Source organism: Monodelphis domestica, chromosome 7, assembly GCF_027887165.1.
Source record: "Monodelphis domestica isolate mMonDom1 chromosome 7, mMonDom1.pri, whole genome shotgun sequence".
NCBI lineage: Eukaryota > Metazoa > Chordata > Mammalia > Didelphimorphia > Didelphidae > Monodelphis > Monodelphis domestica.
The window spans coordinates 93,023,136-93,047,536 of record NC_077233.1 but is presented as its reverse complement, the minus strand read 5'-3'; the positions used below and the strand labels follow the sequence as shown (position 1 = coordinate 93,047,536).

Genomic DNA, 24,401 nt, shown 5'->3' with positions numbered 1-24,401 from the left:
AAATATGAAGGAAAGGGAAAAGGAGAAAAATGTTATCTTCTTCTTTTACTCAAACTCTCTTCTATAAGGACTACATTTATATCAATCTATGTATACTAACATGTGGGGAAAATGTAATGTGTAAATAGGGGGAAAAGAAAGACCAAATAGAATAATCGTTCTCACACAAAGATTCACATGGGAAGGGGAAGGGAAGAAAACTCCTATAAGAAGGAGAGAAAGAGAATTTTTACTTAAACCTTACTCTCAGGGAAATCAACTCTGAGAGGGAAAAACATCCAGATCCATTGGGATCTTGAATTCTATCTTACCCAACAAGGGTAGGGAGAAGGGAAAACCAAGGGGGGGAGGGGGGAGGGAAAACAAAAGGGGAGGGAAAGAGAGGGGGGAAGGGGAGGGAACAAAAAGGGAGGGACTAAAAAAGGAAACATATCAAGGGAGGGGACAAGGGGGACTGATTTAAAGTAAATCACTGGACTAAAAGGTAGAGCTGAAGAAGAAAAGATTAGAACCAGGGAAGGATATCAAAATGCCAGGGAGTCCACAAATGACAGTCATAACTTTGAATGTGAATGGGATGAACTCACCCATAAAACATAGACGAATAGCAGAATGGATTAGAATCCAAAACCCTACCATATATTGTCTTCAAGAAACACACATCAGGCGGGTTGACACCCACAAGGTCAGAATTAAAGGATGGAGTAAGACCTTCTGGGCCTCAACTGACAGAAAGAAGGCAGGAGTGGTAATCATGATATCTGATAAAGCCAAAGCAAAAATAGACCTGATCAAAAGGGATAGGGAAGGTAATTATATTTTGTTAAAAGGGACTTTAGATAATGAGAAATATCACTAATCAACATGTATGCACCAAATAATATAGCACCCAAATTTCTAATGGAGAAACTAGGAGAATTGAAGGAAGAAATAGACAGTAAAACCATATTAGTGGGAGACTTAAACCAACCATTATCAAATTTAGATAAATCAAACCAAAAAATAAATAAGAAAGAGGTAAAAGAAGTGAATGAAATCTTAGAAAAATTAGAATTAATAGACATATAGAGAAAAATAAATAGGGATAAAAAGGAATACACCTTCTTCTCAGCACCACATGGCACATTCACAAAGATTGACCATACATTAGGTCACAGAAACATGGCACACAAATGCAGAAAAGCAGAAATAATAAATGCAGCCTTTTCAGATCACAAGGCAATAAAAATAATGATCAGTAATGGTACATGGAAAACCAAATCAAAAACTAATTGGAAATTAAACAATATGATACTCCAAAATCGTTTAGTTAGAGAAGAAATCATAGAAACAATAATTTCATCGAGGAAAATGACAATGGTGAGACATCCTTTCAAACCTTTTGGGATGCAGCCAAAGCAGTAATCAGAGGTAAATTCATATCCCTGAGTGCATATATTAACAAACTAGGGAGAGCAGAGATCAATCAATTGGAAATGCAAATAAAAAAACTCGAAAGCAATCAAATTAAAAAGCCCCAGCAGAAAACCAAACTAGAAATCCTAAAAATTAAGGGAGAAATTAATAAAATCGAAAGTGATAGAACTATTGATTTAATAAATAAGACAAGAAGCTGGTACTTTGAAAAAACAAACAAAATAGGCAAAGTACTGGTCAATCTAATTAAAAAAAGGAAGGAAGAAAAGCAAATTAACAGCATCAAAGATGAAAAGGGGGACAGCACCTCCAATGAAGAGGAAATTAAGGCAATCATTAGAAATTACTTTGCCCAATTATATGGCAATAAATACACCAATTTAGGTGATATGGATGAATATATACAAAAATACAAACTGCTTAGACTAACAGAAGAGGAAATAGAATTCTTAAATAATCCCATATCAGAAAATGAAATCCAACAAGCCATCAAAGAACTTCCTAAGAAAAAATCCCCAGGGCCTGATGGATTCACCAGTGAATTCTATCAAACATTCAGAGAACAGTTAACCCCAATACGATATAAACTATTTGACATAATAAGCAAAGAGGGAGTTCTACCAAACTCCTTTTATGACACAAACATGGTACTGATTCCAAAACCAGGCAGGTCAAAAACAGAGAAAGAAAACTATAGACCAATCTCCCTAATGAATATAGATGCAAAAATCTTAAATAGGATACTAGCAAAAAGACTCCAGCAAGTGATCAGAAGAGTCATCCACCATGATCAAGTAGGATTTATACCAGGGATGCAGGGCTGGTTCAATATTAGGAAAACCATCCACATAATTGACCACATCAACAAACAAACCAACAAGAATCACATGATTATCTCAATAGACGCAGAAAAAGCCTTTGATAAAATACAACACCCATTCCTATTAAAAACACTAGAAAGCATAGGAATAGAAGGGTCATTCCTAAAAATAATAAACAATATATATCTAAAACCATCAGCTAATATCATCTGCAATGGGGATAAACTAGATGCATTCCCAATAAGATCAGGAGTGAAACAAGGATGCCCATTGTCACCTCTGCTATTTGACATTGTACTAGAAACACTAGCAGTAGCAATTAGAGAAGAAAAAGAAATTGAAGGTATTAAAATAGGCAAGGAGGAGACCAAGTTATCACTCTTTGCAGATGACATGATGGTCTACTTAAAGAATCCTAGAGATTCAACCAAAAAGCTAATTGAAATAATCAACAACTTTAGCAAAGTTGCAGGATACAAAATAAACCCACATAAATCATCAGCTTTTCTATATATCTCCAACACAGCTCAGCAGCAAAAACTAGAAAGAGAAATCCCATTCAAAATCACCTTAGACAAAATAAAATACCTAGGAATCTATCTCCCCAGACAAACACAGGAACTATATGAACACAACTACAAAACACTCTCCACACAACTAAAACTAGACTTGAACAAATGGAAAAACATTAACTGCTCATGGATAGGACGAGCCAATATAATAAAAATGACCATCCTACCCAAACTTATTTACCTATTTAGTGCCATACCCATTGAACTACCAAAATACTTCTTCACTGATTTAGAAAAAACCATAACAAAGTTCATTTGGAAGAACAAAAGATCAAGGATATCCAGGGAAATAATGAAAAAAAACACATATGATGGGGGCCTTGCAGTCCCTGACCTAAAACTATATTACAAAGCAGCAGTCATCAAAACAATTTGGTACTGGCTAAGAAACAGAAAGGAAGATCAGTGGAATAGACTGGGGGAAAGTGACCTCAGCAAGACAGTATACGATAAACCCAAAGATCCCAGCTTTTGGGACAAAAATCCACTATTTGATAATAACTGCTGGGAAAATTGGAAGACAGTATGGGAGAGACTAGGAATAGATCAACACCTCACACCCTACACCAAGATAAATTCAAAATGGGTGAATGACTTAAACATAAAGAAGGAAACCATAAGTAAATTGGGTAAACACAGAATAGTATACATGTCAGACCTTTGGGAGGAGAAAGACTTTAAAACCAAGCAAGACATAGAAAGAATCACAAAATGTAAAATAAATAATTTTGACCACATCAAATTAAAAAGCTTTTGTACAAACAAAACCAATGTAACTAAAATCAGAAGGGAAACAACAAATTGGGGAAAAATCTTCATAGAAACCTCTGACAAAGATTTAATTACTCAAATTTATAAAGAGCTAAATCAATTGTACAAAAAAATCAAGCCATTCTCCAATTGATAAATGGGCAAGGGACATGGATAGGCAGTTTTCAGATAAAGAAATCAAAAGTATTAATAAGCACATGAGGAAGTGTTCTAAATCTATTTTTGTATTTTGAAACTGCCTCTGTCTCAGGTTAAGAAGATAACTCCTACCCAGAATTATGAGAGGTATATGAAAATATATAGAAGCTTCTCTTCTAATTTTTAAATTGTTTTGTCTTTAATATGAAAATTATATATCCATTTAGAATGTACCATGAAATATGACATAAGGTATTAGTCAAAACCAAATAACTGTCAAACTATTTTCTATTTTTCTCAGTAATTTTTAACAAATAAGGAAAATTTCCCCTAGGTAATCTCTGTTTTCTTCTTCACCAAACACTGGGCTCTTGTATTCTATTGTTTTCTAATGCTCCCTTGTCTAGTCTAGTCTATTCCATTGATTTCACTCTATTTTTTTTTTAAACCCTTACCTTCCGTCTTGGAGTCAATACTGTGTATTGGTTCCAAGGCAGAACAGTGGTAAAGGCTAGGCAATGGGGGTCAAGTGACTTGCCCAGAGTCACACAGCTGGGAAGTGTCTGAGGCCAGATTTGAACCTAGGACATCCCGTCTCTGGGGCTGGTTCTCAATCCACTGAGCTACCCAGCTGCCCCTATTTTCTTTTTAAACTCTTACCTTTCATCTTGGAATCAATACTATATATGGGTTCCAAGGCAGAAGAGTGGTAAGGGCTAGGCAATGGGGGTCAAGTGACTTGCCCAGGGTCACACAGCTGGGAAGTGTCTGAGGCCAGATTTGAACCTGGGACCTGCCTAGGCCTGGCTCTGAATATACTGAGACACCCAGCTGCACCCCCCCCTTTTTTTTTAACTGACACCAGATGGTTTTGATGACTACTATTTTATAAAGTAGTTGAGATCTAGAAGGGCTATTCCCCCTTCATCTTTATTTCATTTCATCATTTCCCTTGATATTCTAGATCTTTTATTTTTTCAAATGAATTTTTGTCATCATTTTATCAAGTTCTCAAAAGCATTCCCTTGGTAACTTAATTGGCATTAAGTTTAAATTAAGTAATTAAGTTTGGTATAATTTTATATTGGCATGGCCTATGCTTGAGTACTCTATATTTCTCCAGCTATTTAAGTTCTTCATTTCTTTAAAGAGCACTTTGTAGTGGAATCTTTACAAATATTTTGCATGCTTTGATAGATCTAACCCCCCATATCTTATATTTTGTAATTATTTGGAATGGGATTTCCCTTTCTATTTTTGCTTCTTTGCTTTTCTTCTCATTATCTGAAATGCTTTCAACTTTTGAGAGTTTATTTTGTAGCCTGAAACTTTGCTAAAACTATTAATTTCTCAGTATCTTTGCTGATTCCCTAGAAATTTCTAAGTATACTATCATATCTTCAGCAAATGGCCTGAAAGAAGAGATATGAAGAGACAGATACTCCCATGCCAGACCTTGGGAGAGCTGAAAGATATACAAATATTGCACATTACAAACATTTTTGATATGCTGGCCAGTTGTGCTAATTTTTTTCTTTTTCTGTTTTTCCCCCTCTTAAAATAGTGTTTGTTTTATGGAATGGCTTTCTATATTAGGAAAGGAAGGGATAGTGGAAAAAGCTATGGTGATGTAAAAAAACAACATCAATAAAAGCATAGTTATAAGAACCCTAGGAATCACAGGAATTGAATGGATCTTTCCTTAATATGGTAAATAATAAATATATAAATTCAAACATATATAATGGGGAAAAGCTAGAACCCTTTCAAATCATATTGGGGTAAAGCAAGGATGCCTAATATTATCCCTACTATCTATCACAAGGCTAATAATTCTGGCTAGAGCAATAGGGCAAAAAAAGAAAAAAGAAAGAAACTGAGGGAATAGACAAAGACAAAGAAGCAGCAAAATAACCACTTTTTAAAAATTATATTTTTTGTTCCTCAATTACAAAAGAAATTTATATATTTTTACATTTTTTTAACAATCTGAGCCAAATTCTCATCTTCTCTCCTTCCCTCCTTTTATATCTCTCCCTCCCTCCCTGAGATGGCAAACAATCTAGGATAGACTTTACATATGTGATAGTATAAAATTTCCATCTTAGTCATATTGTGAAAGAGAATTTAAATAAACAATTAAAAGGAAGAAATAAAGTGAAATAGAATAACTTTTGGTCAGCATTCAGATTCCTTCAATTCTTTCTCTGGAGTCAGATGGCATTTTTCATCAGGACTCCAAGGATTATCTTGGATCACTTTATTGCTAAGAATTGCTAAGTTATATAAATGTCCCATATATAATATTGCTATTACTGTGGACAATATTCCCCTGGTTCTGTTCTTTTTCATTTTGAATCAGTTTATCAGGTCTTCCATATTTTTCTTAAATCATCTTCATCCTTTCTCATAGCACAGTAATATTCCTTTATAATCATATATCACAACTTGGCCAGCCATTCCTCAATTGATGAATATAAAAAACATTTTTTAAAAATTGATGAATATTCTTTCAGTTTCCAGTTCTTTGCTACCACTAAAAGAGCTGCTATAAATATTTTTGTTCAAGATATTTTTTTTCCCTTTTTAAAAATCTCTTTGGGATACAGACCTTGAAATGGTATTGTTGAATCAAAGGATAAAAACACATAGTTTTAAAGCCCTTTGGGCCTAGTTCAAAATTCACTCTCTAGAATGGTTGGATAAGTTCACAACTCCACCAGCAATGCATTAATTTCCCAAGTTTCCCACATTCCCTCCAATATTTATTATTCCTTTTTGGCCATATTAGCCAATTGGTACCTCAGAGTTGTTTCATTTTGCATTTCTCTAATCAAGAGTGATTTAAATACATTTTGCATAATAATACATGTATAAGCCAGGTTGAAATGCTTATCAGCTCCAGAAAAGGGGAGGAAAGAAGAGAGGAAGACAATATGGATCATATGACTTTGGAAAACTTATATGAAAATTTATTATAAAAAATTTTTAATAAAGAAAAAAGCAATTTAAACATTTTTCATATGATTATGCATAGCCTTGATTTCTTATTCTGCAAACTGCCTCTTTATATCCTTTGACCATTTATTAATTGGGAAATGATTTATAATATTATAAATTTGACTGAGTTCTCTATATATTTGAGCAATAAGGTCTTTATTAGAGATAATTGTTATAAATTTTCCCCCCAGATTTGTCCTTTTTTTCTAATCTTGGTTGCATTAGTTTTGTTTATATAGAAACTTTTCAATTAATATAATTAAATGTATTCACTTTATATCCCATAATGCTCTCCATCTCTTATTTGGTCATAAATTCTCCTCATATCCATAGATTTGACAGGTAGACTATTTTATGCTCCTCTGAATTGCTAATGGTAGCATCTTTTATGTCTAAATCATGTATGCATTTTGACCTTTTCTTGGTATACTGTATAAGATGATGGTCTATACCTAGTCTCTATCATACTTTTTTCTAGTTTTCCCAGCAGTTTCTATTAAACAGTGATTTTTTTTTCTCCCAAAAGCTTGAATCTTTGGGTTTATCACACACTAAATAACTATGGTCACTTGCTATTAAGTATTATATAGCTAATCTATTCAACTGCTCTGTTGCTCTGTTTCTTAGTACTAGATTAATAATAATAACTTTTCCTTACAGATAATCAAAAAAATCAAAAAATAAATTCAGCAAAGTTGTAGGATATAAAATAAACTCACACAAATCATCTGCATTTCTATGTACCACCAGCAAAGTCCAATAGCAAGGAATAGAGAGAGAAATTAATTTAAAATAACTATAGCAATAAGAGAAGGAAAAGAAATTGAAAGAATTAGATGTGATAGCATACAAAAAGAACCCTAGAGAATTAACTTAAAAAATTTGAAATGATAACAATTTTAGCAGAGTCATAGAATATCAATAAGCCCACAAAAGTCATTAGCATTTCTGTCCTACAGCAAGACTGAAAGAGAAATTCCTTTTAAAATAAACTGCAGACAATATTAAATACCTGAAGGATTTACCTACCAAAACAAACCCAGCAACTATATAAACATAATTATAAAATACATTTCACACAAATAAAATCAGAACTAAACAAATGGAAAAGCATTAATTGCTCATGGATAGCTTGAACCAATATGATAAAAATGAAAATCCTACCTAAATTAATTTTCTTATTCAGTGCCATACCAATCAAATTATCCAAAAATTATTTCATAGAGCTAGAAAAAATACCAATAAAATTAATCTAGAAAACAAAATGTCAAGAATATCAAGAGAATTAATGAAAAAAATATGAAGGAAGTCTATGAATGTCAGATCTCAAACTATATTATAAAGGAGTAATCATCAAAACTATCTAATACTGGCTGAGAGACTAGTGGATCAATGAAATAGGTTAGGTCATCAACACATGGTAGTTAATGACCATACTATCTACTGTTTGATAAATCCAAAGATCCCAGCTTTTGGGAGAAGATTAACAAAAACTGGTGGGAAAACAGGAAAATAGTATGGCAGAAACTAGGCATAGACCAAGATCTTACATCATATGCCAAGATAAAATCAATGGATACTTGATCCAGAAAGAAATGGGGATACCATAAACAAACTAGGTGAACATGGAATAATTTACCTGTCAGACTTATGGATAAGGGAAGGATTTATGATCAAACAAGGTATAGAAAGCATGACAAAAAGTGAAATGGATATATTTTTAAAATAATTTTCCCTTCAATTATGCGAAAAAACACTTTTTAACCTTTGTGATTTTTTAAAGTTTGAGCCAAATTCTAAAATTCTCTCTCCCTGAAATGGCAAGTAATTTGATAACAATTTTATGTGTGTAATAGTGTAAAACATCTTTCTATATTAGTTATGTGAAAGAGAACTTGAACAAACAAAAGAAAAGTGAAGAAATAAAGTGAAATATGTCTCAGTCTGCATTCAGACTCCATTATTTTTTTTCTCTAGAGGCAGATGTTTTCATCATAAATCCCTGAGGATTGTCTTAGATCACTATACTGCTAAGAATACCTAAGTCATTCATAAATGTTTATCATACATTATTGCTATTACTGTGTACAATGTTCTCTTAGTTCTGCTCCCTTCACTTCATTTCAGTTCATATAGGTCTTTCCAGACTTCTCTCAAATCATTCTTCTAATAATTTCTTATACCAAAATAGTATTGAAGTAGTTTGTTTTTATTACATTAAGTTAAAGGGTTTTATATAAACAAAACCAATGCCACCAAGATTAGAAGGGAAACAACAAACTGAGAAAAATATTTTTATAGCAAGCGTCTCTGACAAAGGTCTCATTTCTCAAATATATGGAGAGTTGAATCAACTATATAAGAGTACACAAAGCATTCCTCAATTGATAAATGGTCAAAGGAGATCAACAGGCAGTTTTCAGATGAAATTAAAACTATCTGTAGTCATAAGAAAAGATGCTCCAAATTACCATTGTTTAGAGAAATACAAATTCAAATGACACCACCTTCCCCCTATTAGATTGGCTTAAATGGCAGACAAGGAAAATGATAAATGTTAGGGGGGGTGGATAGGAAAGCTGGGATACTGTTAACAAAACTGTGAACTGACAATGGTTCTGGAAAGCAATATGGAACCACACCAAAAGGGCTATACTTTTTGATCCAGCAATACCACTACTGATTCTGTATACCAAAGAGATCAAAGAAAAGGGGAAAGGACCTACTTGCACAAAAATCTTTATAGCAGATCTTTTTGTAGTGGCAAAGAATTGGAAACTGAGATGTCCATCAACTGGGGAATGGCTGAACAAGCTCTGGAATATGGTTGTAACAGAATACTGTTGCACCATAAGAAATGATGAATAGGATGAATTGAGAAAAATCTGGAACGACTTAGATGTGAACTGATGCAAAATGAGGTGAGCAGAACCAGAACACTGTATATGGTGTCAGAAATATTGTGTGATGATCATCTGTGAAGGACTAAACTATTATCAGCATTGCAAGGTTCCAAGGGATTCATGATGAAAAATGCTATCCACAGCCAAAGAAGGAACTATTAGAGAGACTGAATGCAGATCAAAGCATGCCATCTTCTCTTTCATTTCTTTCATGAGATTTTTTTTATTATGTCTTCACATTATGAGGAATATGGAAATATGTAACCTATACCAGACTATTTGCCCCTTTGGGAAGGGAGAGGAAAGAGGGAAGGAGACAATCTGAATCACAAAATGTCACATAGCAATGGTTAAAAGTTGTTTTTACATATAATTGAAAAACATTTAAGTTAAATTAAAAATAAATAAATTAAATAAGTATAGACAACATGAAATACTTGAGAGTCTATTTGCCAAGACAAACCCAGGAATTATATAAACACAATCATAAAACACTTTTCACCCAAATAAAGTCAGATCTAAACAAACAGAAATATGTTACTTGCTCTTGAATAGACTGAGCCATCATTCTACCAAAATGACAATTCTACTGAAATTAATTTACTTATTCAGTGCCATATCAAACTAAAAAACAATAATTTTTCAAAGCTAGAAAAATAATAATATAAATTTTAAAGAACAAACGACAAGTATATTAAGGGAATTATTTTTTTTTAATGGAAGGAAGATAGCCTAGCCATACTAGGTCCCAAATGATTTTACAAAGCAATAATCATCAAGACAATTTGGTACCAGCTAAGAAACAAAATGGTGGATCAGTTAAATGGATTAAGTACACAACAGTTGTAAATGACCATAATAATCTACCATTTGATCAACTTAAAAGACCTAAGCTTTTTTTTAACCTATGCTTTATTGTTTGTTTTTATTTTGTTAAATATTTTCCATTTGCATTTTATTTTTTTATTTTTAAACCTTTTCCATAGTTACATGATTCATGTTTTCTCCTTTCCTTCATCCTTCCCCTCACCTAGAGCTGACAAGCAATTCCCCTGTGTTATACATATATAATTACTCGAACTCATTTCCACATTATTCATTTTTGTAAAAGAGCAATCCTTTAAGACCAAAACTCTAAATCACATACCCACATAAACAATTGATACATCGCATGTTTTCTTCTGGATTTCTACTCCCACAATTCTTTCTCTAGATGTGGATAGCCTTCTTTCTCATAAATCCTTCAGAGTTGTCCTGGATCAGTGCATTGCTTTTAGTAGCAAAGTCAATTTGACTAACAGACTGTGCATGATGTTCTCCTAGTTCTGCTTATTTCACTGCATATAAGTTCACAAAGGTCTTTCCAGTTCTTTTCTTTTTTTTTAAACCTTTACCTTCCATCTTGGAATCAATACTTTGTATTGATTCCAAGGCAGAAAAGTGCTAAGGACTAGTCAATGACTAAATGACTCACCCAGGGTCACACAGCTAAGAAGTGTCTGAAGTCAAATTTGAACCTAGGACCTCCCGTCTCTAGGCCTGGCTCTCAATCCACTGGGCTACCCAGCTGCCCCCATCTAATTCTTATCATTTCATCATTCCTCGTAGCACAATAGTATTCCATCACCATCATGTACCACAATTTGTTCAGCCATTCCCCAATCAAGGGATGCCCCTTCAGTTTCCAATTTTTTGCTACCACAAAGAGCACAGATATAAATATTTTTTATTTTCCTTTTCGGTTTGATCTATCCCACTTTTCATGACTTCCAGCAGGTCATTTCTGGTCTTCAATTTGCTTATTATTTCATTTGATTTCTGGGCTTCAATTTCCAAGTGGGAGATCCTGTCTTTTAAACTGTTATTTTCTTTTTGAACTATTTCACACTTTTCTTGCCACACCTCTTCCATTTTTCTGACAATCTTCGATTTAAAGTCTTCAAGAACATGTAACCAATTTCCATTTTTTTCCCCCGAGGATTTGGGTGTGTTTAATTGTTTGTCACCTTCTGCTGTCTCTTCTTTAGTCTGGGTTTTTTTCCTGCATAAAAATTATCAAAGGTCAATGTTTTCTTCTCGGTTTTTTTGGTGTTGGGGGATTTTAGTTCCTGGGAGTTGGAGGCCATTGCTTTGTTCCTTCCTGGTCAGATGTCTAAGTGAGGAATGTGGGTGATCTTTGTATTGGGCTCTGGAGAGGCTTTTGCCCTGAGGATATTTTTCCCCAGTCCTTAGCAGTGTCCAGCTGCTCTTAGTGGCAGGACCAGCCCCTGAGAACTTATAGATTGCCTGAGAAGGGGTCTGGGTGTGGAGTGTAGGCAAGTCTCTGTATTGAGCACTGGAGAGGGTTTAGTTGGGTTTTCTGTGGCATTTTGCTGTGAGCCGCTCCTTTCCCCAAGCTCTGCAGTGTTCCAAGTCTAGTTTCTCTTAGGGGTAAGTCTGTGTTGACCTCCGCCAGCCTTCCTCCTAGAACTTCAAAGTTTGTCCCGTGCTGGCTTTCTGGGACTCTGGAAAGGCAGGTGTAGTGGGGGAGGGGTAATGAGTGTGCCCCTTGGTGGGGGAAATTTCTCCCCCTTTTGGAGTGGAAATGCCCTAACTTTGCCTACCTTCTGTGCTGTGCCCTACTGTGGAACTCCTTCACTCATTTGATTTTGGTTGTGTCATTTTGAGGCACATGGTCTTGATCGGTGGAGAGGAGAAAAAGAGCTCTGCTTCTACTCGGTAGCCATCTTGAACCGGAAGTCAGTGCAGATTGTATAAATATTTTTGTACAAAATAGTCCTTGCCCAGTTTTTGTTTTTGTTTTTTACTCTCTTTGGGATATAAACCCAGTAGTGGTATTGCTGGATCAAAGGGCAAGAATTCTTTTACTTATAATTTCCCTCTTTACATTTAAGTCATTTACCCATTCTGAATTTACCTTGATATAGGGTGTGAGATGTTGAGTTACCTCTAATCTCTCCCAAACTGTTTTCCAACTTTCCCAGCAGTTTTTGTCAAATAGTGGGTTCTCAGCCCCAAAGCTGGGATCTTTGCGTTTATTGTTCACTATCTTGCTGAGGTCATTTACCTCAAGTCTATTCTATTGATCCACCCTTCTGGCTTTTAGTCAGTAACATATTATTTTGGTGATCACTGCCTTATAGTACAGTGTAAGATCTGGTACTGCGAGGCCACCTTCCTTCACATTTTTTTCATTATTTACCTTAATATTCTTGATCTTTTGTTCTTCCAAATGAACTTTGTTTTATATATATATATATTAGTCTCTCGGTGACCGAGAATGACGATTGTCTTTGTGCAGTTTCATCTATGGTGTACCCTCATGTGGCTTTGGAGTCCAAAGGCTGAGGCGCACAGTTTGTGGCACATGGGGCATGGGACGCCAGTTGTTACGGGAGGTGCGGTTGTGGCCTGGTGTCGGGGTTCACGCTCAGCAGCAAGACGTCAACGTCGCTCATCTTCAAAGGTGGTTAATGTGGGTTCGCCAACTGCTTCTGTCAGAGGCAGCGAGTTCTAGTTGCTTTGGTGTAATGCCAGCCCACTTCAAGTTGGACTTTAGCTGATCCTTGAATCTTTTCTTTGGTCGGCTTTGTTTCCTGAGTCCAGCTGACAGTTCACCGTAGAATACCTGTCTTGGTATTCGCTGTGGGTCCATGCGGATGACGTGTCCAGACCATCGTAGCTGGGTTTTGAGGACCAGGACTTCGATGCTGGTGGAGTTGGCTCTGTCGAGGACTTCCTGATTGGTGATTCGGTCCTGCCATCAGATCCTCATGATTGACCGGAGGGAGCGTTGGTGAAATTGCTCCAGCTGTTTCATGTGCAGTGTCCATGTTTCACAACCGTACAGGAGCGAGCTGAGGACCACTGCGTTATACACTTTGAGCTTCGTCGCAGTGCTTACACCGCTGTGTTGGAGGACTTTGCAGCGCAGCCGCCCGAGTGCCTGGCTGGCCTTTTGGATCCTGGCATTGATCTCATGGTCTAGGGACCCGTCGTTGGCGATGGTGCTGCCCAGGTACTTGAAAGTGTTGATGTTAGAAAGCTGCGTGCCGTCGATTGTAATGCAAGGCTGGTTCGTTGGCCTCCCTGGAGCAGGTTGGAACAGCACCTCTGTTTTGCTGAGGCTGATAGTCAGGCCAAACAGTTTTGTTGAGGTGGAGAACCTGTCCACAATGGTTTGGAGATGATTTTCTTGGTGGGCCATGAGAGCACAGTCATCTTCAAAGAGAGCTTCTAGGATGAGTCTCTCTGTTGTCTTTGTTTTTGCAGTCAGGCGGAGAAGGTCAAATAGTGAGCCATCCAGTCGGTATTTGATGTAGATGCCCAGGTCTAGATCCATCACAGCATGTCGTAATACTTGGGTGAAAAATAGGTTGAATAGTACCAGAGTGAGGACACAGCCTTGTTTCACGCCATTGGAGACATTGAAGCGATTGGAAATCTCTCCACCAGATAGGACTTCCCCTGTCATGTCGACATGAAAGAGCTGGATCAGTTTGACAAATTTTGCTGGGCAACCGAGCTTGCTGAGGATCACCCACAATGAGTCCCTGTTCACTGTGTCGAATGCCTTTGTCAGGTCTATGAAGACAATGTAGAGACTCAGGTTCTGCTCAAGGCATTTTTCCTGCATTTGCCTCACCGTGAAGACCATGTCGATGGTGCTGCGATCAGGTCGGAAGCCACATTGTGATTCAGGCAGGTTCTGCTCTGAAACAGATGACAGGAGTCTGTTGAGTATAACATGGGCGAGGATCTTTCCGGCAGTGGAGAGTAGTGAGATGCCTCTGTAGTTGTCACAGGCTACTCGTGAGCCTTTGTTCTTGTATAAGGCTACGATGGAGGCATCTCTGAGTTCTGGGGGCATGTCTTCCTCTTCCCATATGCTGGTCAGTACTATGTGGAATGCCTGGAGCGCCTTTCCATTTAAGGCCTTGTACACCTCGGTTGGGATCCCGTCTTTACCGGGTGCCTTGCCTGCACTCATTTGTTTAATGGCTTTTTGGACTTCCTCTATTGAAGGAGGGACATCAAGTTGTTCAATGGTGTGGTTTTGGGGGATCTGGTCAAGGGCGCTTTGGTCGACTGAAGAGGGTTGGTTGAGAAGCTGACTGAAGTGTTCTTTCCACCTGTTGCTGATGCCTTTTTTATCTTTTATGAGAGTATCACCATCAGAGGATAGCAAGGGAGTGGTGGTGGGTTTTGATGGCCCATAGACAGTCTTGAGGGCACTGAAAAATTGTTTGGAGTTTTTCATATCAGCAAACCGCTGGATTTCTTCTGCCTTTTTTTCCCACCATCGGTCTTGCATCTTCCTGATCTCACGCTGCACCCGTGGCTTGGAGAGACTTGAATCTGTCCTTTTTAGGAGCAGAGTTTGGGTTATTTTGCCACTCCATAAAGGCTTTGTTCTTCTTGCTCAATAGGTCTTCAATAGCAGTGTTGTTCTTGTCGAACCAGTCCTGGTGGTTGCGTTGTTTTGGGCCTAGGACTGTCTTTGATGTTTCCTTCACTGCATCTCTGAACTGGTTCCATTTCTCAGTTGAGCTTCCAGTGAGTGGTCCCTTGGCAGACAGCTTGTTGTCCAGGCAGGACTGGAATGTTTGCAAATAAGATGGATCTCTAAGACGACTCACATTGTTTTTTCTAATCCTATAAAAAACTTTCTTGGTAGTTTGATAGGTATGGCACTGAATAAGTAAATTAATTTGGATAGGATTATCATTTTTATAATATTAGCTCATCCTATCCATGAGCAATTAATGTTTTTCCAATTATTTAGATCTAGTTTTAATTGTGTGGAAAGTGTTTTGTAGTTGTGTTCATATAATTCCTGTGTTTGTCTTGGCAAATAGATTCCTAAATATTTTATATTGTCTAGGGTATTTTTAATGGAATTTAATTGGAATGGAATCTCTTTCTACCTCTTGCTGCTGAGTTGTGTTGGAAATATATAGAAATGCTGATGAATTAAGTGGGTTTATTTTGTATCCTGCAACTTTGCCCAAGTTGTTGATTATTTCCACTAGCTTTTTGATGGATTCTCTAGGATTCTTTAAGTAGACCATCATATCCTCTGCAAAGAGTGAGAGTTTGGTCTCCTCATTGCCTTCTTTAATCCCTTCAGTTTCTTTTTCTTCTCTAATTGCTATCACTAGCATTTCTAGTACAATGTTAAATAACAGAGGTGATAATGGGCATCCTGCAAACATTCTTTTAAAGCCCTTTGGGCATGATTCCAAATTGCCCTTCAGAATGGTAAGATCTAAGCTTTTGAGATAAGAACTCACTATTTGTTGAAAACTGCTGGGAAAACTGAAAAAAACAAGTATGGCAGAAACTAAGTATATAGATCAACAACTCACACCATATACCAAGATTGAACTAGGTACATGATTTAGACACATAAAAGGTGATACCAAAAGCAAGTTAAGGGAGAATTAGAGTTTACTTGTCAAATATATGGAGAAAAGAATTTATGAACAAATAAGAGATAGAGAGCATTAGAAGATGTAAAGTAGATAAGTTTTATCATATTAAATTTAAAAGTTTTTGCATAAACAAAACCAGTGCAACCAAGATTAGAAGGAAAGCAGAAAGCTGGAGGAAAATGTTACAGCAAATGTCTCCAATAAAGGCCTCATTTCTCAAATATATAGAGAACTGAATCAAATTTATAAGAATATGTCATACCCCAATTGATAAATGGTCAAAGGATATGAATGGAAGAAAAAGTCAAAGCTATCTATAGTAATATATAAAATGCTTTCAGTCATTAATGATTAGAAAAATGCAAATTAAAACAAACTGAGATACTACTTCATACCTCTCAGATCAGCTAATATGACAGAAAAGAAAAAATAATAAATGTTGGGGAGATCTGGAAAAATAGGGACACTAATTTGCTGTTGGTGAACTGATCCAACTATTCTGGAGAGCAACTTGGAACTATTCTCAAAGTGCTATAAAATTATACATACCCTATAACCCAGCAATTCCACTGGTAGGTCTATATCCCAAAGATATTTTTTAATGGGCAAGGGAAAGGACCTCTGTGTTTAAAAAATATTTATAGCAGCTCTTTTTGTGGTGGCAAAGAATTAGAAACTGAATGTTCACCATTTGGGGAATGGTTGAACAAGTTGTGGTATGTGATTGTTTGGTTTTTTAATTTTATTTAATTAAGAAAAATTTTCCATGGTTACATGATTCATGTTCTTTCCCTTCCCTCCTCTCACCCCCTCCTGTAGCCAATGCACAGTTCCACTGGGTTTTACATGTATCATTCATTGATCAAGACCTATTTCCATATCATTACTATTTGCATTAAGGTGATCATTTAGAGTCTACATCCCCAATCATATCCCCATTGACCCATGTGATCAAGCAGTTGTTTTTCTTCTGTGCTTCTGCTCCCTCAGTTCTTCCTCTGGATGTGGATACTGTTCTCTCTCATAAGTTCCTCAGAATTGTCCTGGGTCATTGCATTGCTGCTAGTAGAGAAGCCCATTACATTCGATTATGCCACAATGTATCAGTCTCTGTGTACAATGTTTTCCTGGTTCTGCTCCTCTCACTCCACATCAATTCCTGGAGATGGTTCCAGTTCACATGGAATTCCTCCACTTCATTATTCCTTTGAGCACAATAGTATTCCATCACCAACAGATATGTGGTATATGATTATAATGAAATATTGTGGTATAAGAAATAATGCGTTAGATGATTTCAGAAAAATCTGGAAAGGCTTGCATGCACTGATGCAAAGTGAAGTAAGCAGAACCAGAACACTGTACAGAGGAGTAATAGCAATACTGTACAAAGTTTGAGTGTTAATGGTTTAGTTATTCTCAGCAATTCAGTGATCTAAGACATTCCAAAAGACTCATGATAAAAAATTCTTTCCACCTCCAGAAAAAGAACGGATTGAATTAGAATGAAGATCAAACATACACTTTTTCACTTTATTTTCTTTGTATGTTTTTTGTTTTGTTTTGCTTTCGGTATGTCTTCCACAACATGATCCATGTGGAAATATTGTATTACACATGTATAACCTGTATCAATTGCTTGTCGTCTCAAAGAAAAGAGAAGGAAGAGAGAATTTAGAACTCAAAATGTTAGAAAAAGAATGTTAAAAATCCCTTTTACTTAAAATTAGAAAAAAAGTATTTTTAAGAAAGAGAAAAATCTACTTGTCCTTGGAGTGGGGAACTAATACTCTGGAGAATTCCTGGAATAGTTGGAGATCCTGGACACAGGGAGAAGATTTTTCTGCAGATAAATGTAGAAAAAGAGTTCAACAAGAGGGGGTGTGGATCAGTGGTGGGAAAGGAGTCTCACCATGGTATTGTGTCCTTTCTGACACCAGTAACAACTGGCTAGAATGAGGACAATCCAAAGAGTAAATTTTATAAGGCAGTGGCTCAAAGGACCTAGAGAGGAGAGCCTAGCATGGATGCCTTGGAAGCTTTAATTACATATAAACACATAAAAAATAGATCTAAAATGATGTATCTAAAATAGAGTTTAGAGAGATGGAAATAATAAATGGGGGAAGGAAGATGCATGCTAATGACCTCCAGAATGTAGAATGAGACTACTTCTTTTTTCTCACCTGCTTTTAACAGGTTAAATATTTCTTTTTTCCTCTTTTTTCCTCTCAATCAAGTAGATTCCCATTTCTTCTCCCCTTTAGCTACTTGTCCATTAGGTTTGTTTTTAATTGAGGGGAGGAGCTTTCCAAAAAGAATTTCTTTTTCTTTCTTCATTATTCATTTAATCTTTCCATTTACTCTAGACTCATTTTCTCTGTAGAGAAAAGTCTCTATAACTATCTAATCTTTTTTCTGCAATTAAAACTTCCAAGGTATCTCAAACCAAACTCAAAGTCAGAGAGCTACAATCTGAGTTGGGGAGCCAGAATTTTTGAAGAATGGATTCAGTACTCTAAAATTTCTGTTTAGACAAATTTGCAGCCAAAGAGAGTAAGGCATCAGCCTAGATGCAGTAAGCATTGTCCAAAAGCATTTCCCCAAAGTGTGCAAAGCAAAACACTTTAAAAATCTTTGAGAAACAAGGAAAAATCAAATAAAAACAGTACAAGGTAGGTAAGATTAATGAAGGGATATATAAAGTGGAGCTACTGAGGCTAAACAGCTGAGTGAGTTTGGAATACCCTAGGAAAAGTTTCCATACTAACTGGTAATTGATTATAGCTAGTCAAGATGTGCTTTCCATTGTTCTTTTCTAGGTTAGCAGTGTTTCTCCAGGGAAAGCACCTTTTCTCCCATTCAAAGCTCTTTTTTGTAATGTTGAGCTGTCTAGAAACTATTACAATAAAGTAAGATGGGCCTAAAATCATGATTCCATATTTGAAACTTCCACCCATTTCTCCAGGTTCTACTTTTTGGGACCAACCAAAATGAATTATTCATTGCTTATTCCACATAATTTCTTCCTCCCCACCAAGATTGAAGGTAACTCATGCATTCCAAAAGTCTTGTCTTCTCCAGGCTATTCCTATTTCCTTCAGCCAGTCTACATATGGCATGTGTAGATTTTAAAATTAATATCCAAAATACTCCAAGTATTATATTTATAAAGTTTATTAAAATTAACTTGAAGTAAAAAGCCTGAGTAAAACCAGCCTTCCCAGGCACTCATGTGGAAAAAGAGAGCGAAAACATTCAACTTAAAAACAATAATGTAAGGATGCTAATATGAATGAAGGAAAAAGATTCTTGGGATAAGAACAGAATTCTGGGAGATGGAGTCCAAATTTTTCTAATTCACATGAACTTGAGGCCCCTCATTATCCTGCTTGCCTTCTTCTGGAACCCTTCAGTTTATCAATGTCTTTCCAAAAATGTGAAAGGATGAGGAACAATGGTGGCTTCTACTCAGGTCTGGAACCCTAAGGGAAGAGAAAACTGAGGTGGGGACGATCACCCCCAGAATATCAAATAGTTCCCGAAACCAGAAACTATGAAAACACAAGAGTGGACTGACAGCAGATCCCAGAAGGAACATTTTAAAAGCTGTGACAACAGCTGTTAGTGCCAAAAGCTCCAACACTTCAGGTTCTGGACATAAATCTCAATGCTTTTCCCCCCACCAAACTACTTGGAGAATAGATTCTAAATTGTGTGAGGTTACTTTACTATTTAATCCCAATGAAATGCTTTAATATTTAGTGTTATCTTTTGTCCTGTTAGCATGGTGGATAACTAAACAATTTAGAGTTATCAATTTAAGTGGATGTTAGAGAGCATTCCATATAGTTTTGACTAAATGAACTTTAACCAAGCAAATGTCTTGAGTTTCCCAAGAAATTAGAGATTGAAAATGATAATAAAGCAAACAGAAGAGCTGACATTTCTATTCAAGTTGGTTCCCCCCAAATTAAAATGATCAAGATTTGAAAAATGGGTTTATATCCATTACATTAATAATGAACCAATGGTCAAGGGACATGAATAGGCAGTTTTCAGATGAAGAAATCAAAACTATCAATAATCATATGAAAAAATGCTCTAAATCCCTCCTGATTAGAGAAATGAGGATCAAAACAACTCTGAGGAACCACCTCACATCTAGCAGTGACCAATATGACAGGAAAGGAAAATAAATGTTGGAGGGGATATGGCTAAGTTGGGGCACTAATGCATTACTAGTGGAATTGTAAATTGATCAACTATTCTGGAAGGAAATTTGGAATCATGCCCAAAGGGCTTTAAAAGAATGTGTACCCTTTGATCCAGTCATACCACTACTAGGTTTATATCCCAGAGATTAAAAAAAAAAACTGGGGAAGGACCTGTTCGTATAAAAATATTTATAGCCACACTCTTTGAGGTAACAAAAAATTGGAAAATGAGGGGATTATGATTGTGATGGAATACTATTGTGCTAAAAGGAATGATGAATTGATGAATTTCTAAAAGAACTGGAAAGACCCAAATGAACTGATATGCAGTGAAATAAGCAGAACCAGGAAAACATTATACACAGAGACTGTAACATTGTGGGATGATCACATGTAATGGACTTCTCTACTAGCAGCAATGCAATGATCCAGGACAATTCTGATGGACTTATGAGAAAGAACTGTGGGAGCAGAAATGCAGAATAAAAACATGTAATGTATCAGTTGTTTATATAGTTTTGTGATTTAGGGTTTTGATTTTAAAGGATTGTCTTTTACAAAAATGAATAATATGGAAATGGATTTGAGTAATAAAATATATGTATTATATATGTATAAACCAGTGGTTGTCAACTCTGGGAGAGGGGTAGGATAAGGGGTGGGAAAAAACATAAATCATGTAAGCATGACAAAAAATTTTTAAAAATAAGAAAAATTAAATTTAAAAAATGAACCAATGCCCTAAGTATATATTTTGAGATCCTAACTATAAATGAAGCCTTCATGATTAGCAAGGTGTTTTAAAACTAAACTTTTGTTGCTAAAAATGTAAGCATGTAACTTTCAAAAACTTTCATGGCTACAAATTAAAAGCTTAGAAGAATTTTATAAGCTATTCCAGAATCATTCAAATGAAGAGTTTTAGTGAGTTTTAAGTTCTTTGTTAAAAATATTTAAAATGTAATACCTTTTGGTCAGTTTGCAAAAACAAATGATAGACATAAAGGGAGATGGGAATTTATTAGCCAAATTTTACCAAAAACTTTTGCCCAATTGGATCGGACTGAAAAATGATTACCCATGATTTCGTAGGCACAGCTAGCAATGCACTTCTTTCCGTTTAGATCTATGTATAGCTGTATTTTTTTCCATATATGAATTACTAAAACCAAGAATTAAAATAGGCTGAACTTATTAAAACTAAACTGTGAATGACTATGTAATAGTGTTAAACCAAGATTTTAAAAAAGATGAAGCATAGTCATAGTGTTCTCATTTAAAAATATTAATATTTGGTGAGAGCAAAGAGGTTTTGTATTAAATAAAGCTTAATTTTAAACTATTTTCACCTCAGTTAATTTCTATTTTTGTGCACAATTAGTACAGTAGTCCATATGTATCACATAAGCAAACAAAGGCATATGGTCAAAAAATGTTTTACTGAGGGGGTGTCACCAAAAAATCTTCAATACTACTGGCCTAAATGACTTATCCCAACTCTTTTAGCTTTAAATCCTATAAATCTTTTGAATCAACCAGCCTCGGGCCATAGACCCCATTAACTGGAGTTCTTGCTCAGGTTTAGGGATGGGAGAAAAAAAAGAGCATCCTCTCCACTTGATTTCTGATGGGTTAGTGGAACAAGAGTCAAGAGCCATTTCTAAGTGGTTGGATTATCACAGGAAAAAATGTCTGTTTCCAAGTGCAGGATAATCTGGATTCTGCAAAAAAGTACTCTTGAGTAAGATGCCCAGGCTAGCTAGATCTCCCATTTCACACATGCTAGGACCAGATTTCATTTAACAATCTTTGTTCCTCATCCCTCCCACCTCCAACAAGGTAGGATAGCATAGGCCAATGATGGCAAACCTTTTAGAGACCGAGTGGCCAAACTGCAACCCACAATGTGGCATGTGAACCCCACAGGGGAGGAAGGAAGCGCTCCCATTGGGCTGCAGGGCAGAGGGGTGGATGATGTGAGAAATGACCTCAGGTGCTCATGAAGGGAGAAGGGAGCAGTCCCCTCCGACAAGCATGCCCTAGGTTCACCAACACAGGTACGGGGTAAGAGTGCTTCACTTGGGAGTCAGAAAACCTGGGAGCTTGAGCCTTGAGTGTCAATAATGACTAGGTGACCTTGAGAAAATAACTTGCCCTATTCTGGGCTTTAGTCTTTGTCTATAAAATGAAGCTAATAATGCTGGCATTATCTACTTCACAAGGTTAGGAGAAAAGTGATTATTAGTCACGTGGGAAATGCAAGAGGAATTTTGCTTTCATCATTAGGTGGACCACATAATCTAGAGGAATAGTAACAGTAAAAAAAGTGACCCCCCCCCCCCCAGTCCTTGAATATTCCTACCCTAACAGCATATGATTTGCCGATTTCTGCAAAGGGGTATCCTAAGATGCCCCCAAATAGGCAAGTTACCCAAGAGGCAAACATCCTCTCGGGTTATAGTCTCGATACCAAGACTCAAATGTCACACTCAAAGAGAAACAGGGGCCACAAAACTACACGAGGATCCCTGTGGCCACAAATGACCTACCAAGCAAACGTATTATGTTTTATAATATTTCATTATCTGGTTTGGACTGCACTTTTGAGCACTGTGGGCCACAAGGGGCACCCATTTTTGACATCTTAGATAAAAGACCACCGAGTTCTCAGGCCCACTCTATAGAATTTTGAGGGCTAGGAAAGTCTAAGAGAGCAAGAGGAGGCAAAGAAAGGAAACACAAGATAGCTTGCTCAGGCACTACCTACTACACAAGTCCCACTCTAGGTTTGTCAGTCTTGGGGAATTTGGGGACTGCTGCTGCTGTCTTGTATTTATGGGGCTCAGAGTTCTGAGTCATCTCTATTGATGAAGAATACCTGCTCTTACAGTGACATAGCTCAGAACCACAGTCCAGAGTTTCTGGGGAGCTGCTAATAATACAAACCCACCACGTATTTATGACAGCCACATATTTACAATGAACAAAAATGTTTTATTGGAACATATACACACAGGGAAGAAAAGAGGTATCTGCATCATCAAATATGGAATGTTTAAGAAATAGGTAAAATAAATAAAGACTCCAAGGTTTGTAAGCTCCAGTGGCCCCTCCCCCACACTCCCTGGGGCGCCTCCCCAAACCAGAGCAGCCAATGCTCTGGAATACAAAGAGTCGCAACAGTGCTCTCTGCAAACAGGTATGCGTTCAAATGGTTTATTCCCCACTCTCATCACTTATTTCTGTAATAATATCTATTAAGCTTTGAAGTCCAAAAATGTAGCCCGTGTCCTGGCCTTCATGCACAATGCTGTCCTCTCCGTAGTGCCTGCAGGTAGTGTGGGCAAAGTCTATCATGCGGATGTCCACTGTGCTGACAGCTGGTTTGTAGGCATAGGCTCCTGCCGATTCATCAGATGACTCCTCAGACAGATCCTCCAGGTCCTCTGGGTCGGAGTCCACAGCCACCTCTGGCAGCTCCTTGCCATCATAGATGATAAGCAGTGAGCTAGAGTAGAATCGATAGGACTCCTGGGTTTCTAACACTGATTTCAGCTCCGTCAGTTTCTTTATGACGGGATCAAAGAGTTCCCGACGGAGGTACCTGCCATTATGAAAAAATTGGTAGAGGGCTTCCTTGAACCCCTGGACAGAGAGTTTTCTCCCATGGTACTTGTTCATGAACATGAGCTGACCGCTCCCTGTCTGATAGACCTGCAAAAGAGAGAAAAAAAGCAACAAATCGCCTCAGATTAGAGAAAGGTCATATGTCTGAGGGTAGGCTGTCCTGAGACACACCACTCCTCCTGAGTTGGGAACCTGAAGTACTTGAAAGGTTTTTTTTTTTCTTAGTCTTTTCCACTGGGAAATAGAGCCAGAACTTACAACAGTAGATGTGGGCAAAGACCTCCACAAATTGACTTGATGATGGCCAGAAAACCACTCTTCTCAGAGGCAGGTAGCAAGGAAGTAACGGAGATGGTGATAATGGGTCTACCTAATAATCCAAAGGAAAGGTTCTACATAGAGGCAAAGGAATTACCGTACCCTGTTCTTCTTCTCTTCCTTGGTATTATCATCTAAAACAATGCAATACAGCATATAACCAACATGAACATCTACTTCATGT

General features: G+C 36.8%; 1 protein-coding gene across 3 annotated transcripts in view; it reads right to left on the bottom strand.

Annotated features, from left to right (window-relative positions):
- Nucleotides 1-23,245: 23,245 nt before the first annotated feature.
- Nucleotides 23,246-24,401, bottom strand: part of IP6K2 (inositol hexakisphosphate kinase 2) — a 45,104-nt gene continuing 43,948 nt past the window's right edge. For all 3 annotated transcript variants that reach the window (XM_007499822.3, XM_001367539.4, XM_056805090.1), the window contains exon 6: nucleotides 23,246-23,986. In XM_007499822.3, the coding sequence (XP_007499884.1) occupies nucleotides 23,489-23,986 (498 nt within the window). In that variant the 3' untranslated portion in view covers nucleotides 23,246-23,488. The remainder of the gene's footprint in view (nucleotides 23,987-24,401) is intronic.